General features: G+C 47.8%; 1 protein-coding gene across 1 annotated transcript in view; it reads left to right on the plus strand.

The window, feature by feature from the left end:
• The window catches only part of DNAH6 (dynein axonemal heavy chain 6), a 596,499-nt gene that overhangs the window by 201,322 nt on the left and 376,871 nt on the right, over nucleotides 1-18,306 (plus strand). Inside the window, exons 38-40 of the mRNA XM_075352201.1 lie at nucleotides 5,914-6,135; nucleotides 8,339-8,486; nucleotides 11,895-12,052. Of these exons, the coding sequence (XP_075208316.1) occupies nucleotides 5,914-6,135; nucleotides 8,339-8,486; nucleotides 11,895-12,052 (528 nt within the window). The remainder of the gene's footprint in view (nucleotides 1-5,913; nucleotides 6,136-8,338; nucleotides 8,487-11,894; nucleotides 12,053-18,306) is intronic.

Genomic DNA, 18,306 nt, shown 5'->3' on the forward strand with positions numbered 1-18,306 from the left:
TAGGCAGGGCAGCCAAAAATTGGGAGGCTCCACGTTGTCCCTGGGTAGAGACGTGCATGAGGGCCTCAAAACATTAAGTGTCCATTGTCAGGAAGTGGGTGTATTATAGTATAGCCCTTAGGCAGGGCAGCCAAAAATTGGGAGGCTCCACGTTGTCCCTGGGTAGAGACGTGCATGAGGGCCTCAAAACATTAAGTGTCCATTGTCAGGAAGTGGGTGTATTATAGTATAGCCCTTAGGCAGGGCAGCCAAAAATTGGGAGGCTCCACGTTGTCCCTGGGTAGAGACGTGCATGAGGGCCTCAAAACATTAAGTGTCCATTGTCAGGAAGTGGGTGTATTATAGTATAGCCCTTAGGCAGGGCAGCCAAAAATTGGGAGGCTCCACGTTGTCCCTGGGTAGAGACGTGCATGAGGGCCTCAAAACATTAAGTGTCCATTGTCAGGAAGTGGGTGTATTATAGTATAGCCCTTAGGCAGGGCAGCCAAAAATTGGGAGGCTCCACGTTGTCCCTGGGTAGAGACGTGCATGAGGGCCTCAAAACATTGTTCCCATTACAAAGGAGCGGGTCTCCTGTCGTTGTAATGTCCATTCTGCAAATAATGGGCGAAAAAATTTACCACTGGGGTTTTCCTGAAACAAAGGCCTAAGTATTGCAATTTGTAACGGTCATCATGGTGGCGCATGAGGAGAAGGAGGAGCAGTCCAGCGATTATCCAAAGTCCAGAAGTGTGTACCCATGGGTGAGTGGAGGTACATGGCAAACTTTAAATTCCGCTCTCATTTGCTGGTGGTGTGGTGAAGTCTGGCCCAATCCAACCCTTGTTCATCTTGATCAGAGTCAGCCTGTCAGCATTTTCAGTTGACAGGCGGGTGCGTTTATCTGTAATGATTCCACCTGCGGCACTAAAAACACGCTCTGACAAAACGCTAGCGGCAGGGCAGGCCAGGACTTCCAAGGCGTAGAGAGCCAATTCATGCCACGTGTCCAGCTTGGATACCCAATAATTGTAAGGCACAGAGGAATGTCGGAGTACAGTTGTTCGATCTGCAAGGTACTCCTTCAGCATCTGGGCAAACTTAGGATATCTTGTGGCACTACCCCGCACCTCAGGGGCTGTGGTACGTGAGGGGCTGAGAAAACTGTCCCACATCTTAAAGACTGTTCCCCTACCTCTGGCGGATTGGACTTGTGCCTCTCTCGGCTGTACGCCTCGGTTGTCCACTGATTCCTGACCTATGCCGCTAGCGTTTTGTGAGGGGAATGCTTTGCCTACTTCCGTGACTATGGCCTTCCGGAACTGCTGCATTTTGGTTGACCTCTCCTCCACGGGAATAAGAGACAAAAAGTTCTCCTTGTAGCGTGGGTCTTAGGCTATGTTCACACACTGCGTTTTTTACCTGCGTTTTGGGTCCGTTTTGGGTCCGTTTTTGCTGCAGAAATTTCTTGAGAAATTCTTGTAACCTTTCTGCAGACATTCCCCAGCAAAACCTATGGCAAAAAAAATTAGCTGTGCACACACTGCGTTTTTTTCTTAAGAAAATTCTTTCAGTAGATTTTCTTAAGAAAAAGAATGAGCATGTCACTTCTTTTCTGCAGCTAACTGCGTTTTTTGCCATAGATAATTGGCACAATAACACAGGGAGCAACCAGCGGTAAAAACGGACCTAAAACGGACCTAAAACGGACCTAAAACGGACCTAAAACGGACCTAAAACGCAGGTGCGTTTTTGGTGCGTTTTTTAACACAGGTGCACTCTTAAGAAATTTCTTAAGAAATTTCTTAAGAAAAATCATTTTTCTAGTGTGAACATAGCCTAACAGTGTTACCAACCAGTAATGATTGTCGGCCAAGATGTTCTTAACGCGAGGGTCACGAGACAGGCAGCTTACCATAAAGTCAGCCATGTGCGCCAGACTCTTAACAGCCAGGACTTCAGTAGCCTGACCAACAAGATGACTGAACATGCTGTCCTCCTCCTCCTCCTCCTCCTCCTCATCTACCCTGTCCTCTGGCCAGCCACGCTGAACCGAGGATATGACTGTTGTGCATGTCATATCCTCAATTTGGCCGGAGAGTTGCTCCATGTCTTCATCCTCCTCCTCGTCATAGTCCTCCACTGCACGTTGTGATGAGACGAGGCTGGGCTGTGTGTTATCACCCACACCCACTACTGTTTCTTGCTGCAACTCATCGCGCTCCGCCTGCAATGCATCATGTTTGTTTTTCAGCAGAGACCGTTTTAGAAGGCAGAGTAGCGGTATGGTGACGCTAATAATGGCGTCATCACCACTCACCATCTTGGTGGAGTCCTCAAAGTTTTGGAGGATGGTACATAGGTCTGACATCCATCTCCACTCCTCAGGTGTTATGTGTGGAATTTGAACCATTTCCCGACGGCTTAGGTGATGCAGGTACTCAACAACTGCCCTCTTCTGCTCACATATCCTGACCAACATGTGCAGAGTTGAATTCCAACGCGTGGGGACATCACACACCAGTCTGTGAGCCGGAAGATGCAAACTGCGCTGAAAGCCGGCAATGCCGGCTGAAGCAGTAGGTGACTTTCGAAAATGTGCAGACAGGCGGCGAACTTTTACCAGCAGATCAGACAGCTCTGGGTATGACTTTATAAACCGCTGAACCACGAGGTTGAGCACATGGGCCACGCATGGAACATGTGTCAGCTGGCCTCGCCTCAAAGCCGCCACCAGGTTCCGGCCATTGTCACACACGACCTTTCCTGGCTTTAGGTTCAGAGGTGTGAGCCAGTGATCTGCCTGCTGTTTCAGAGCTGTCCACAGCTCTTCTGCATTGTGGGGTTTGTCACCGATGCAGATTAGCTTCAGCACAGCCTGTTGCCGCTTCGCCGAGGCAGTGCTGCAGTGCTTCCAGCTTGGGACTGGTGTGGAGGGTACAGTGGATGAGGATGCGCAGGAGGAGGAGGCTGAAGAGCATGACATTCCTGAGCTGTAGAGTGTGGGTGAAACACTGACTGAGGTAGGGCCTGCAAACCTTGGTGTGGGAAGGACGTGTTCCGTCCCTCGCTCAGACTGGGTCCCAGCTTCCACAATATTAACCCAGTGTGCCGTCAACGAGATGTATCGGCCTTGCCCACAAGCACTTGTCCACGTGTCTGTGGTTAGGTGGACCTTGGGTGAAACAGCGTTGTTCAGGGCACGTGTGATGTTTTGTGACACGTGGTTATGCAACGCGGGGACGGCACACCGGGAGAAATAGTGGCGGCTGGGGACCGAGTAACGTGGGACAGCTGCCGCCATCAGGTCGCGGAATGCTTCTGTCTCCACCAGCCTAAAAGGCAACATTTCCAGCGCAAGCAGTCGCGAAATGTTAGCATTTAGAACTGTGGCATGTGGGGTGTTGGCAGTGTATTTGCGCCTGCGTTCAAAGGTTTGCTGAATGGATAACTGAACGCTGCGCTGGGACAAGGACGTGCTTGATGATGGTGTTCTTTCTGCGTAGGCAACTGCAGGTGCAGGAGTGGAGGAGGCTTGTTCGCAGGCAGCATGGACAGGGGATTGGCTCGCATGCACAACCAGCGAAGACGTAGCAGTGACATCAGCAAGCACTGCTCCTCGACTCTGTTGTACTTCCCACAAAGTCGGGTGCTTGGCTGACATGTGCCTGATCATGCTGGTGGTGGTCAGGCTGCTAGTTTTGGTACCCCTGCTGATGCTGGCAGGCAGGTGTTGCAAATGGCCTTTTTAGAATCATCTGGAGCCAACTTAAAAAACTGCCAGACTCGGGAAGACCTAACATTTGTACAGGCACCTTGTGTCGTCGTGTTGTTCCGGGGAACGGTTGCCTGACTTCTGCCTGGGGCCACCACCCTGCTTCTTACTGCCTGTTGTGATGCTACGCCTCCCTCCCCCTGTGCACTGCTGTCCTCGCTCTGCATATCCTCCTGCCAGGTTGGGTCAGTTACTGGATCATCCACCACGTCGTCTTCCTCTTCCGCACCCTGCTCCTCCTCCTGACTTCCTGACAATTGTGTCTCATCATCGTCCACCACTTGTTGAGACACGTTGCCAACTTCGTGAGAACGTGGCTGCTCAAATATTTGGCCATCTGTACAGACGATCTCCTCATGACCCACTTCAATATGAGCTGGCGAGAGGCCAGAATGTGTGAATGGAAACGTGAACAGCTCTTCCGAGTGTCCAAGTGTGGGATCATTAATGTCCGAGGAGGACGTGTACTCAGCCTGGTGGTAGGAAGGAGGATCAGGTTCAGAAATGTGCGGTGCAGTATCACGGCTACTGACACTTGACCGTGTGTAAGACAGAGTGTTTGTGGTGGTGCCAATCTGACTGGAAGCATTATCTGCTATCCAACTAACAACCTGTTGACACTGGTCTTGGTTCAAGAGCGGTGTACTGCTGCGGTCCCCAAGAATTTGGGACAGGACGTGCGAGCGACTAGATGTGGCCCTTTGTTGTGGCGAAATTAGAGCTTGCCCTCGACCTCGGCCTCTGCCTGCACCATCTTCACGTCCACTTCCTTGTTCCTTGCCAATGCCCTTGCGCATTTTGCAATGCTGTGCTGACGTGTATTCACTACTTGTGCGTTATATCAAAGTTTGTGGAAATTGCACACAAGTGCACCTGTACGCTGCCACCGACAGGCACACACGTGCGGTTTTTAAATGCAAGCACGGACGCACTAAGAACCTAACACAGGTTTTAGGAGCAAAAATTAAGAACTCTGACACTATCAGCCACTGCTGACTGACGTGTATTATACACTACACTTGTGCGTTATATAATAGTTTGGTAAAAACGCACACAAGTGCACCTGTACGCTGCCACCGACAGGCACACACGTGCGGTTTTGAAATGCAAGCACGGACGCACTAAGAACCTAACAGGTTTTAGGAGCGACAATTGCTGAGAAGTCTGACACTATCAGGACTGTTTTAGACTGTGTACACCAGCCCCAGATATGATGAAGGCTGGTATACGGTCACCACTAGGAATGGCTATATACCCTGCCTGCCTGCCTGCCTGCCTGCCTGTATACTGCTACAATAGTCCTGACAAGGACTCTTTTGGTCACTAGCCTGTATTCCAACCTGGCTATACCCTGCCTGTATACAGCAACAATAGTCCTGAGAAGGACTCTGCTACTGTACTCCGACCTGGCTATACCCTGCCTGCCTGTATACAACTAGAATAGTCCTGAGAAGGACTTTTGGTCACACTGTTTGCAGCCCTGCAACTGAAAAAGCTATAAAGGGCCGCAAAGCTTTCCCTGAATCAGCGACACTCTCCCTGCACTCACTGTCTGGATAGCTGTGAGCAGAGCACAGCGCGCCGGCCGGTATAAAGGCTCGGTCACGCTGTGCAGGCCGGCCAATCACTGCAATTCCACAACTAACAGGGCTCTGGCATTGCAGTGGTCTGCCAGCCAATCCCTGCATGAGGGCTGGCTCTCAAAAGAGCGCCAACATGCTGGGATGAAGACCACGAGTACAGCACGAGTATCGCGAGATTACTCGGTCCCCACCGAGCAGCCCGAGTACAGCGATACTCGTGCGAGTACCGAGTAGTTACAAGCATGCTCGCTCATCACTAATGGTCACAGCTCACCTACTCCCCCTTCCTTCCTGTTTAACAGTTTAGATCATTCTATTTCATTGTTGATGTTTATCAGAACCATATTCTTTTTTTTTTCTTTTTGGTTGTCTTTATAATGTTGCAGTCACACATTTGTGAGTAACAGTCCATCATTCACAGACCAGCCATGGTTGCTCTTGAACTTAACAATCTCATTGACGTATATGAGGTTGTCATGTTCGGGTCAAGAGACCAATGGCCAGTCTATGCATCTTGCTCCGTACTCAGACCCTGGCACACGGATGTGTGATTCTGGCCTTACTCTTGTCCTCCAGCTTCCAACCTCTGGTGACTTGTGGAGTGTCTATATGGATTATGACTCTAAGCGCCTGGATCCATGGGAGAGAATTATTCCTTCCTTCAAGTATAACAGCAATGTGCCATTCTTTGAAATGCTGGTTCCAACGACCGATACTGTGCGCTATGGCTATCTTATGGAAAAGCTACTGGCTGCAAAACACTCGGTGCTGTTTACTGGCACCACAGGTGTTGGCAAGGTGGGTAGAGATATGGTTTACAAGAGTTTATCGCTGTTATGAGAAATGGAAATGTGGTGTACAATTACATTCTGACTTTTAGTTGCATTGTATTCTGTATAATGTGTTCCATAACAACTGGTAGAGGAAGGTTGAACTAGATGGATCTAGGTCTATTTTTCAACCTTTGTAACTTTTTCGACGGACTCTGAACGATGAGACACAAGGATTTTTCATCTTTTGTTCTTTAGAATAAAGGGAATATTCAACTGGGTTTTTGCTACCCCATCATGATGCAGAGTTAGAGACCCTGATTCCAGTGATGTTTCATTGACTGGACTGCTTGCTACAATTTAGATAATATCATTGTTTTATCTGCTGCAAATCTAACAGTTCTCTGAACGATGAGGTCTTCATAATCCCGTTGACACCTCTGATTGGAAGTTTCTCTGTACACAGTGCATAGGCAGAAAGCTGACAATTAGTGATGTGGGCTGGGTTGGACTATATGGCAGTGTGATGGCCCTGGACTATCAGGTCGTCACAGGGTAATGCACAATCTGCCCTCCCGTGCAATATCCACCTCCTTCTTGGTTATGGGTCCCCAACTGTATGGTGTTGTCTACATCAGCTAATTAAATCCTAGGTACACTCTGCACCACACCCACCAAGCACACCAGTGTATGGGTGTAGTAATTAGTTAACACCGAAATGATGTGAGGTGGTTACCAGACTCACCTTATGGTGGAAAGGTAAAACCTTATGGTGGAAAGGTTAAAGCCTGTAGGAGAGCAATGTCCAGATACTGGAAGGGCCGGCGGAAGCTGATTCAATCCTCTGAATGAGAATCCTCCAGTGGACCCCAAGTACGATTCAAATAAAAAAGATTACGGTAGGTGATCGTGTGACGCCCTGGCTTATCAGGTCGTCACAGGGTATTGTGCAATCTGCCCTCCTGTACAATAGCCACCTCCGTCCTTGGTTACGGGTCCCTGACCTTTGGTGTTGCCAAGAACAAGCTAATCAAAATCCTAGGAACACTCTGCACCACACCCACCAGACACACCAGTGGATGGCCTGAGGGTCGCCCACTTGGGGGGTTGGTTAGGGGAGGTCAAGAGTGTCAGAAGTAGAAAGAAGTGTGTTGGAAGCGAAGGAGACAGTAGGTCAGGACTAGGGCTCCTAGGAAGCTATCTAGGTAGCAGACGGTGGCCTGGGTCTAGAGGAGCTAGACCCCCGGTCGCAGGGGATCGTGGCAAGGTGCACGGAACTGTCAAGGAGGACAGCCGGCGGCCTTGCACCATCACCGGGCTGGGACCAAACACGACGGGGTACGTGGACCCTAGGTCAGGGAGTAGCTTCAGGCAACATGACAATTTACCTGACGAGAACGGAGCCTTTAAGATCCGCTCTCCACCTGCTCCAAAATCGGGGTACTAGTGCAATGAGGGGGATAGGACTTTCCACTCAAGCGGTCCAGAAAATCCCAAGCGTGAACCCTGAGAGCAAGCTCCCACACTTAGCCATAATGGGGAGCGGACCCATAGAGAAGTAAACTTAGTGCCAGGAGGCAGGTCACAGATCACCAGACAGCACCATTGGGGACGGGACCCGAACTAGCTCCCCTCGGCGGCAGCGGTATACAGAACTTTAGTTTATCTAGTTATCGGTTTTAGCTTAATGGACTGAGTGAGTACGCATGTGACCCCGTCACACCCGACGTCACTCCCCGGTCCCCATCACCGAGTCCAGGGGTATCCCCCTACCCGTGGAGGGTTCCAACACCTGGCTGCCCCATTCCATCAACCCCGGGTACTTCCCAATGCAGCGGTGGTACTCCAAATTACCACATACCACGGGTGGCGTCACAAACTCTAACACAATCCCCTGTAAATACCCCCTTCATTTGAGTGGCCGCACAACCCCCGGGTCCGGAGACCCCTCGAGCCACCGCGGATCTAGATCCGAGCAGCCCGGCTGCTGGCACGGGGGTGATACAGCAGCAGGTGGTAAACTACTTCTGTTAAAATAGTGATTTTATCAAAACTACACTAAGCAGCCCAGTAAGTGACACATCTGTGGAATCAGGGACTCTGTCTCTACATCTTGCTGCTCTCAGATTAGCTCGAAAAAACCTTGTGACAGATTCCCTTTAAGCAATTACCTTATATATAAAAAGTAATTAATTATTTGTACATCTGTTTGAGTTTTTCTGTCTGTTTAGTCTGTAGTAGCTCGAGGATTGCTAAACAGTATACAAGAAGAAGCAGGCTATGTGTCTGTGTATATAAACTTCTCAGCCCAAACATCCTCTGCACGAACACAGGAAATAATAGAGTCAAAATTGGAAAAGAAGCGGAAAACCATTTTGGGTATGTACCTTGAACCCTTTCACTGCCTGGACAATGTTCAAACTCTACAAATTTAACTGAAATCTGAATTATAATATAAAAATAACCCATATAGACACGTATATATTTCCTGACCGCAGTCAGTTGGCATATGTTACAATGCTTCCAGCACTTACAATCATGCACACCTTCAGGCAATTTCACACCAAGCATATTATTATGTAAAGAATATCAGGTCTATACCTACAAGTCTATGAGACAGTAGAATACACATCACTACTGTCTTTCAGCTTCTTCCATTATCCTATTTATGCTACACTATATCCCGACTTTAAACAAGTTCCCTACTTATTGCACCTAGTTTGGTGAGCTTTGTATCATTTGAAAGCCAAAATTAATTTTACCAAGATCTAATTATTTAAGCAAGTTTTGCCATATTACATATGGCCAAGGGTGTATAGGGATTAATTTATTTAAAGGGAACCCGTGACAAAGTTTTTCCTGTATAAAGTTTGGCCACCATCAGTGAGCCCTTATATACAACATTCTGTAATACTATATATATATATATGTCTGAAATCCGCCCTGCATAACATAGAAAATAGTTATTATTATACTCATGTAGCACCCCTGAGCCACTCAAGGCACTACAAGAAACTGCATCCTCTTAGGGATGCAGGACCTACCCCCTGGGACCTGGAGTACCAGTGCCGATACCACCAAATCACAACCAAAATCCTAGTTCTAGACTCCACACCGGGACTAAAAGGTTATTCAAGTAACGGGATGGTCGCCCAGAGATAGGAACGAGTCCAGGGATTAGCCAGCCTGGTGGGAGGGGACTAAAAGAGAACAGTGACACACAGATAGGTGTGCGGACGTGCTCGAGCTGTTTCCATGCGACCCAGGTGCACAGGAGAGAGGTCGCCAGGGCGGGTACGGACAAGTACCGCTGGGACCGTAGCACGCACGTGGCACAGGGCCCTACATCAGGCACCAGCTCTACATGGGTTCATAATCATCTGCACAGTGAGGACACCTTCATGGACTTCACCGAACCAAATAATCCGGGGTCATCAGCAGTAAACTAGGATTGGGGTTTGGACACTTACCTCCCCACAGGGTCTGCACTGCCCGCCGTATGGAGAAGAAGACTAGTACCCCAAAAGGGACAGTCGGGCCCCAAACGCTCTATGCTATGGGGACCCAACCAACAGGGAGTGCCGGGGACAGAGCAACCTGGGTCACTACATTGGCACTGATATTCCATAGGACCTGAACCAGTCATCCACGGGTCGGAGTAAGGAGAGACTGTTCATTACAACCGTGTGTGGTCTCCATTATTGCCCTTCTCATCTCCCAGACACAGCTCTACCTGCAGAGGACCCAACATCATTGCTGCAACCACCACCAGCCCTGGGAGTACCCACATTCAGCAGCGGCGGTTCTCTACCTCTAACTGCAGCCCGCAGGGGGCGTCACGTACACTAACTTTCATCCCTACTTTAAATAATTCCCCTTTTACAAGAGAAGCCCCAGGGCACGGGACCGGGCAACAGCCACCAGAGAGACATTTCCATTTTCAACCGCCCGGGACCGAGTATCCCTTTCCCTGGGTGACACACTCACCTATGGGATGGTCCGGTGTCACTGTTCTTGACTTTGCACCTCTTATATTCTTGCCTTGTTTGGATCACAAGTCCTTTGTCATCCACACACTCTCCCCCATTACACTCCTGCACAGTACTGTAATGTGCATGCGTGAAGAAATGACAAAGAGCACCCATTCAAGTGCACTACAATACCTTACTCTGTCTTTGGCAGAGCAGAGTGAATATTATAATGTGCATGCAAGGAGTATGGCCAAAAAGCGCCCACGCATGCGCACTACTACACTTTGCTCTGTCGTCGGCAGGGAAGAGACAAGTGTGCCTGTGCAGGATGTGGGAGGCGTCATCCACACAAAGCAAGAAGAGAGGAGGCATGGATCAAGTCCATACGGTGTAATAAAGTTTTTTTTATGTTATTCAGAACATAGAATGCTGTATATAAGAGCTTACTGGTGGTGACCACACTTTATATGGGAAACATTTTGTGATAAAAATTGGTTTACCTCTTTAAATTTGTTTATTGTAAGGCTAAGGTCTAAGCCACATGGCGAAAAAAACGGTGCGAGTGGAGTGCGATAAAAAAATCGCAGGGTCTGGGAATACAAATTCATTAAAATGTTTAACTCTGTGGACACAGGACACAACCTGTCAGGAGGATTTATGGCCATTACAAAATCTGAGGAGTCTATTCCAGAGACTCACCAGACCTCTGATCCTACATGGATATTGGTACAATAAAACTCTGGCACCACTAATCAAAGCTAATTAAGGAATCACTTTCTAAGCTCAGTGTTTGTCTATTTAAATGTCTTTTATTATGCCATCCCTCTGCTCTGTTTGTGCATATATTTGTGTTTCTTCAGATATTTTGTCATACAATGCCTGATGAAGGGACTTGAGATGTCTCGAAAGCTTGCTTTGTAACATCACTTTATTTTATTTTAGTTAGCCATTAAAAGGTATTACAAGATTATAATTTTGTTCTTCTCACTGAGAACATTCAATAATTATTTAAAAGATGAAACACCAAAAAGAGACATAAACAGCAGCGCTTAGGTGTTGTTAGCCTGTGGCCACTGCAGCCGATAAGGGTCTGAGGGTGCATCTACATACATAATTACCAGTTTCTGTAACCCTATTCCAGCATGCACTGTTGCACTGCCAGTTGCGCAGGTGTAGTTCGAACTGTGCCTGTGCAAGTGACATACCCGTCACCGCAGCTTCCGGGCACGAACTGCATGTGCGCAAGTAGCAGTGACGTCATCAGTGTTCATGTAAAACCCCTTTAATTGTATTATTATTTGCTTATGAAAAACCATAAAGCCTCAAAGTAAAGTAAGTTGAATAAACTCTTGCATTGCAGCTTTATTTTCGGGGTTATATGCTTAACTAAAGTGAGTCAGTGCCATACACATTACATTCGGTAATATAACTGGATTATACTGGTCATATACAGTATATATCTTACTGGCCAGTGGGGGGTGCTACAAGATAGGCTTGCGTTGAGAGACGCACACACTTTCTGTATTTGCTCGGGTGGTTATTACATTATTGTCTTACAGATATAGATGTGCTTCAGTTTTTCAATTAATTGAATTAAAATTCAAATTACAAATGCAAAAAGGTGTAAATGAAATTAGTTTTCATTGATTTACCCATTTTTAAGGTATATGTTATAGTCCAGATTGAGCTAACAAACTTGACTTGTTATCTATTGCCGATATGCTTTTCCCCATAGCATTTAGAGAGCTGATGTGTTTAGAGGGTTAATACCAAGAGTCAATCTGTGCCTAATACTATTTGATCTATATTTACACAGGCGCTCCTGGAAACAAGAGAGTCATCATATTTGTTGATGATTTAAATATGCCAAAGCTAGATCGATATGGATCTCAACCCCCCATAGAATTACTGCGTCAGTACCAAGATTTCAAAGGATTTTATGACAGAGAAAAAATGTTTTGGAAAGAAATTCAGGTATCGTATTTTATATGTTTTAATCCCACTGACAATTTAGAAGATGGGAGAATGGGATCTTTTAATCCCTAGCTATTGTAACTATTGTTTAACATCGGCATCTGGAAACCTATCTACACATCACCATTGTATTCTGCAAAAAGTTGCAGGAGGTCTTAAAAGGTTATTCCCACCTTCGTGTATGTACATCATCAAAATGAATTACTTTTGTAATTTACAGCTTATTAAAATTTGCAGTCATTCCTGAGATATTAACACTTTGCTTCTTTTTGTTTACATCTGGTTGACTTGGAGACCGACCACCACTGCTTTCTACTAGTAAACACTGTGCTGAACATGTGACGCCCTGGCAAAACCAGGTAGTCACACAGTATAGGCCCCCGCATAACACCATCCCACACAGGGTTACACACAGCTGACCAGAGGCCCTGGTCACCCCCCCAGGGTAGGAGGGGCACACCAGTGGGCGGGACCAGGTGGATGGAAAACGCCCACCTGGGGGTCTGGAGAACCCGGGGCGGGAAAAGCAGTAGTCTAATGCGGGCTTTACACGTTACGATCTATCGTGCGATTGCATGAGCGATCGTACCCGCCCTTGTCGTTTGTGCATCACGGGCTGATCGCTGCCCGTGTCGCACAAATTCGTTAAACCGCCATCACACGTACTTACCTGCTGAGCGACCTCGCTGTGGGCGGCGAACATCCTCTTCCTGAAGAGGGAGGGACGCTCGGCGTCACAGCGACGTCACACAGCCGTCGGCCAATAGAAGTAGAGGGGCGGAGATGAGCGGGACGAAAACATCCCGCCCACCTCCTCCCTTCCGCATAGCCGGCGGGTGCCGCGGGACGCAGATAAGCTGTGTTTATCGTCCCCGGGGTGTCACACAGAGCAATGTGTGCTACCCCGGGTACGATGAACAACCGGCACCATGTTAAATAAACAATTTTTTAAAACTCAGCAATGAGTACACGACTCATGATTTGTGAGCGATTCTGCGTCGCTCGGAGGTGTCACACAAGACGACGTCGTGAACGATGCCGGATGTGCGTCACGAAAACCGTGACCCCGACGATGCATCACACGATAGCTCGTCTCTCTAATTAGTCTAAGTTGTAGTTCGAGTGGAGTGGAGTGAAGTAGTTGAGGAGGAGAAAGTGAAGGCGTCGGAGTTGAAGCCCCGGCGTGCTGGCTAGGTGGCAGATGGTGGTCTGTGTCTGTCAGGAGACGGAAAGACGGCTGCCGGAGATCCAAGGTGGACTGGGACTGGGTTGGAGCCCGCCGGTACTGACACAGGAGAACCGACCCGGAAACCGTGCACAGAGGGGGAACTTGGACACTAAGGCCAGGACCGGAACCAACGGCCTAGCTAAACCAATTGAGGGCAGGATTATAGGTCCTGTCTCAACAAAAGTCCCAAAAGCAGACAACCACCCACCGCGGGGGATAGGGCATCCGCCAGGGCCCGGTAGATCCCAAGGGTCAGCATCAGTGGGCAAGGCTCCCAACAAAAGGACCGGGAGCGGACTCCCGTGTTTCACACCGGGATGTCCACCACACCAAACACAGAGTGCAGAGGAAAGTGACACAGACCACCAGCTCGGGTATGGGACCAGATACACCAGACCGCGGCGGCCGGCCACCAGCACCTTGGTTTACCATGGGACTTGTGTGATTCATTTAATCGTGAGTAAACTAACATCCCCCGGTCTGACCAGGCGCGCCGACCCCTGCAGTCACCATCCTCAGTATAAGATACACTGGGCCCCGGGGCATCCATCCCTACCCACGGAGGGGTTAACATCCAGCTGCCATCCCATTGTCCCCCGGGTGCAACACAACAGCAGCGATGGTGCCACATTTCACCACACACCGTGGGTGGCGTCACAGACAGTTTACGGCAAATCCCGTACAAATACGTCACTTTTTTATATGAAGTGTCCGCACGACCCCCGGGTCCGGTAGAATTCCCTCGAGCCACACTGCGGATCCGGATCCAAGCAGCCCGGCTGCTGGCACTTGGGCGGCACAAAGATGGCCGGGATTAAGAGGTATCCGTGCTCTCTCCAGCAATCTCGGCCAGCTTTGAAGCATTGCTTACATTCTCAATAGGAAATAGACAAGATCTTGAAAGCAATACTCCTGTTGGACTGTCTAGCAGTGGTGGTCGGCCTCCAAGGGAATGAGATGTAAATAAAATTGTTTATACCAACGACTGAAAATTTTATCAAGCATTAAATGCCAAATTTTTTTGTATGTACAATCCATATTCAATAATAACCACTTTTGAAAATTTGAATAACCCTGTAAAACGCAATGCATAATCGTGCTCATGAAGATCCGTAAAGGGTTTGTCCAGTCAAAAACAAGCTTTACAGGCATACACCGGAGAGATAAAAAAAAATTGTTTTGTCCATGCACTCATATATTATAAAGATTAGATGCCCAGTACAGTTCTATTATCTTTAGAACACTTATAATTCAGTGTGAGAGGAGCTGCTCCTCACCCTCACCCCATCATTCTGGGACGTTATATACCGCCCTTGTGTCAGCGGTCGAGCCAGTTGGATCTAGAACCACGGTGGCTCGAGGGGTCTCCGGACCCGGGGAGGGGTTGTGCAGACACTCGAATTTAAAAGGGGGGATATGTACAGGGGAGTTAGAAGTTCGTGATGCCACCCACGGTGCATGGTAAGATGGAGTACCACAGCTGCTGTTGGGAGCACCCGGTGGCGGTGGTATGGCAGCAAGGTGTTTAACCCCCTCTGTGGGTAGGGGTTTTGCCCCGGGGGCCCGGTGATGGTAGTAAGAGTGTGCCGTAGAGGAGGAAAGAGTTTTCTGCGTACTCACTCAGTCCAAGAATACTGACACCGACACCTTGTAAACCAGAAATCTGAACACCGCTGCAGCAGGGAGGGAGCACGCGTGGATCCGTGCCCCTTGGTGTTGCTTGTTAGCCTGTGACCTTTTCCGTGGCACTTTCTTCACTATTTGGACCCTGTAGTGTGGAACTAGTCTGGTTCCGCTCACCTGTATGGCTAACAGAGTGAGCTTGCTCTCAGGGTTTACGCTTGGAATTTTCTGGACTATGTTTGGGAAAGTCCTATCCCCTCGTTAAGCTAGCACCCCGATTTTGGAGCAGGTGGAGGATGAATCTTGAAGACTTCACCCTCGTCGGGTAAATTACCAGGATGCGTGAAGCTACTTCCCGGCCTAGGGTCCATGTACCCCGTTGTGCCCTGGCCCCTGCCTGGAGATGGCTCCAGGCCGCCAGCTGCCCTCCTCGGCAGATCCGTGCCCCTTGACACAATCCCTTGCGACCGGGGTTCCAGCTCCTACCAGGCCCAGACCAACGTCTGCCACCTAGTATTTACAGGGAGCCCTGCTCCTGACCTCCTCTCTCCTACTTCTCACACTTCTCCACCCTTCTGCTCCTAACACTTCTCACTCTCCCCTACCAACCCCCCAAGTGGGTGGCCCTATTCCCTTCAGGCCCCCCAATGGTGTGTCTGGTGGGTGGGGTGCAGAGTGTTGCTAGGATTTTGACTGGCTCTGCTCTTAGCAACACCGAAGGGCAGGGATCTGTAACCAAGGAGGATTTGGATACTGTGCAGAAGAGCAGATTGCACAATACCCTGTGACCACCTGATAGTCCAGGGCGTCACATTTACATCACACATCAGTGTGAAGGTCCGTGCTGTTGCAGATAACAGGGGGCATGGCTGCCTGCTCCAAGCTGTCTCTAGCTGCCAGCCCCCTGATGTCTGTTTCTCTTCAGCAAGTGCTGTACTGTAGGTAGTCATTAAGAAGTGTGGAGATAATGCAGGCCCTAAAGATGAGAGGGGCCAAAAACTGTATTGGTTCAGTGGCATATATGAAGAACTGATGGGAGAAGAATAGATGTCAGACAGGAATCAATAAGAGAATTGATAAGCTACAATAATGGGTGACAGATTGATGTGTGGTGCTCAGCTGTCCTTTAAAATGGAATGATTCTATTAAAACAAACAAGTGGCATGGATTTGGTATCAATGTCAGATACTTTTATATTTGGAAAATTGTGTTGACCCTGGCAAGTAACCTTAAGTGAAAAATGACATTAATTTTCTTCGACTGTACCTTTTCTTGGTTCTCTTGTCTGTTTTGCTTTAAATTTTCCTACTTTTCTGACTATAGTTATGAATGTATAGAGTATGGAAACCTTTGAAGGATTGTATTTTAATTAAAATTTGTTTGCTTTTTTGCTTAAAAAGCATTTTTTTTGCAATATATTATCTTAAAAGATTTTGGATGTTTTACAGCCAATTTATGTCTCTAGATATAGCAGACTGCAGAATGAATTAACATTGAATCTTTCAGAGAGCTTCTTTTGACAGTAGAATTTGTAGCCCTTAAATGAGTTGTCTGGTCTAAATCCACAAGTCTGCAGTCACTGTGTGTGTCACTTTATGTGACTGCAGACTTGTGGATTTCACATCACATGCACTGAACACTGTGAGGTTTCTATGATGTTAGAGTGGTCACATGGCTTCAAGTATTCAAGTATATATTATGCATCCTCCCGACCACATTCCAACTAGATGGATGAGGCCTGTCATGCTAGCAGGTGTGGATCCACTGTGCCACAAACCAGGCTTGCCCTGGAAGGGCATGACCAAGTGCCTACTGGTTTTTCACCAGAGCCTTTGATGGTGAGAACAGGATGGACAGCCGGTAGACTCCAGGAACCACTCCAGGGAAGTCCCTGGTAATGCAGCAGCTGACCCAAAGGTCAGGAACACAGGTATGGAGGGCAGGCGGAGCGGAGCTGATAGTGGAGTTTGACTGGACAGAGTATGTACAGGAGGGGAGACTGGTCGGGTTCAGGTACATGGACAGGCAGGATGGATTCAGGAGCATGGACAGGCACATTGGGTACAGGTACTGGAAATGGGCTGATAGCTCAGATTCTAGTCACAGGAGAGGTTTCAGATCACATTATGGGTTCCAGGTCACAGGACAGGCACAGACTCAGGGCCTCAGGAACACAGGATTACGGGTTCAGGATAACAGCAGCATGGGTTCGGGTTCACAGAAGTATGAGTTCAGATACACATGGGCCAGACAAGTTGCTCAGGTACCTCCCTACAGGAAGGATCCATTAAATAGCTAGTGTCTTCCAGCTATAGCCTTGGGACACTTCCAGATTGCATGCGCTGTCCCTTTAAGAAGCAGGGCACGCACACGCATTCTAAGCATGTTGCCAGGAGACTTGGGAGCTGGATCTGGGACAGGAGGAATATGAAGGCGGCACCAGAGAATCCTCACAGCGCACAGTGCTCAGTGCATGTGATGTGAAGCTTCACAAGTCTGCGGTCACAGAGTGACACATACAGGGCCTGCATACTTAGGCTATGTGCGCACACTATAGTTTTGTTTCTTCAGCAAAAAACGCATACTCTAGCAGAAAAACGCACCTCTGACCGCAAAAAAAACATAAAAAAACGCATGTATTTTTTCCGCATTTTGGTGCGTTTTTGCCCATGTGTTTTTTCACTATATTCAATGGAAAAACGCAGGGAAAAATGCAACAAGTAACATGCTGCTGCTTCTTTTTCTGCACCCAAAACTGCAAGCAAAAAAAGCAACGTGCGCACAGCACTTCAGAACTCTCATAGACTTTGCTGGGGAAGGAAATGCATGCAGTTTAGGGCCACAAACTGCACTGAAACTGCACCCAAAAACGCAGCAAAATCTATAGTGTGCGCACTTAAGGATTTAGACTGGATAACCCCTTTAATGCTTCAGTAAAATGTATAGGGCTTAAAGAGTTCATTTTTGGCAGCTGGATCTATTTATAACTACATAATATATTGTCACAGAAAACCCAATATCTATACCCAGTGACTTTCCATTTCTGATGTAAAATTTCAACAATCCTTACATATTCTGTATGGTAAATGCTGGTGGTAGCTAACATAAACTTAACCCTTATTATTCCAGACCTTAACAATGACAATTATGCTGACTAATTTATTCTTTCATTTACTTTGGTTTGTCCCTTCAATATGGTAATTTATTTCTAGTACTATTAATCATGACTTCAGTATTTCCAGGACCTGTTCCTAAATCCTAGTCAAGCAATGTAGCATACTTTATTCTTTTTAATAAAAGATAAGCTAAACATTTGTATTAACTAGTTCTCAACCAGTTGAGTTTTCATTTTTGTGAGTCGTTTGTTTTCTTTGCTTCCTGTGGTTTAGTGTGGGCTCAGCTC

Source organism: Anomaloglossus baeobatrachus, chromosome 1, assembly GCF_048569485.1.
Source record: "Anomaloglossus baeobatrachus isolate aAnoBae1 chromosome 1, aAnoBae1.hap1, whole genome shotgun sequence".
NCBI lineage: Eukaryota > Metazoa > Chordata > Amphibia > Anura > Aromobatidae > Anomaloglossus > Anomaloglossus baeobatrachus.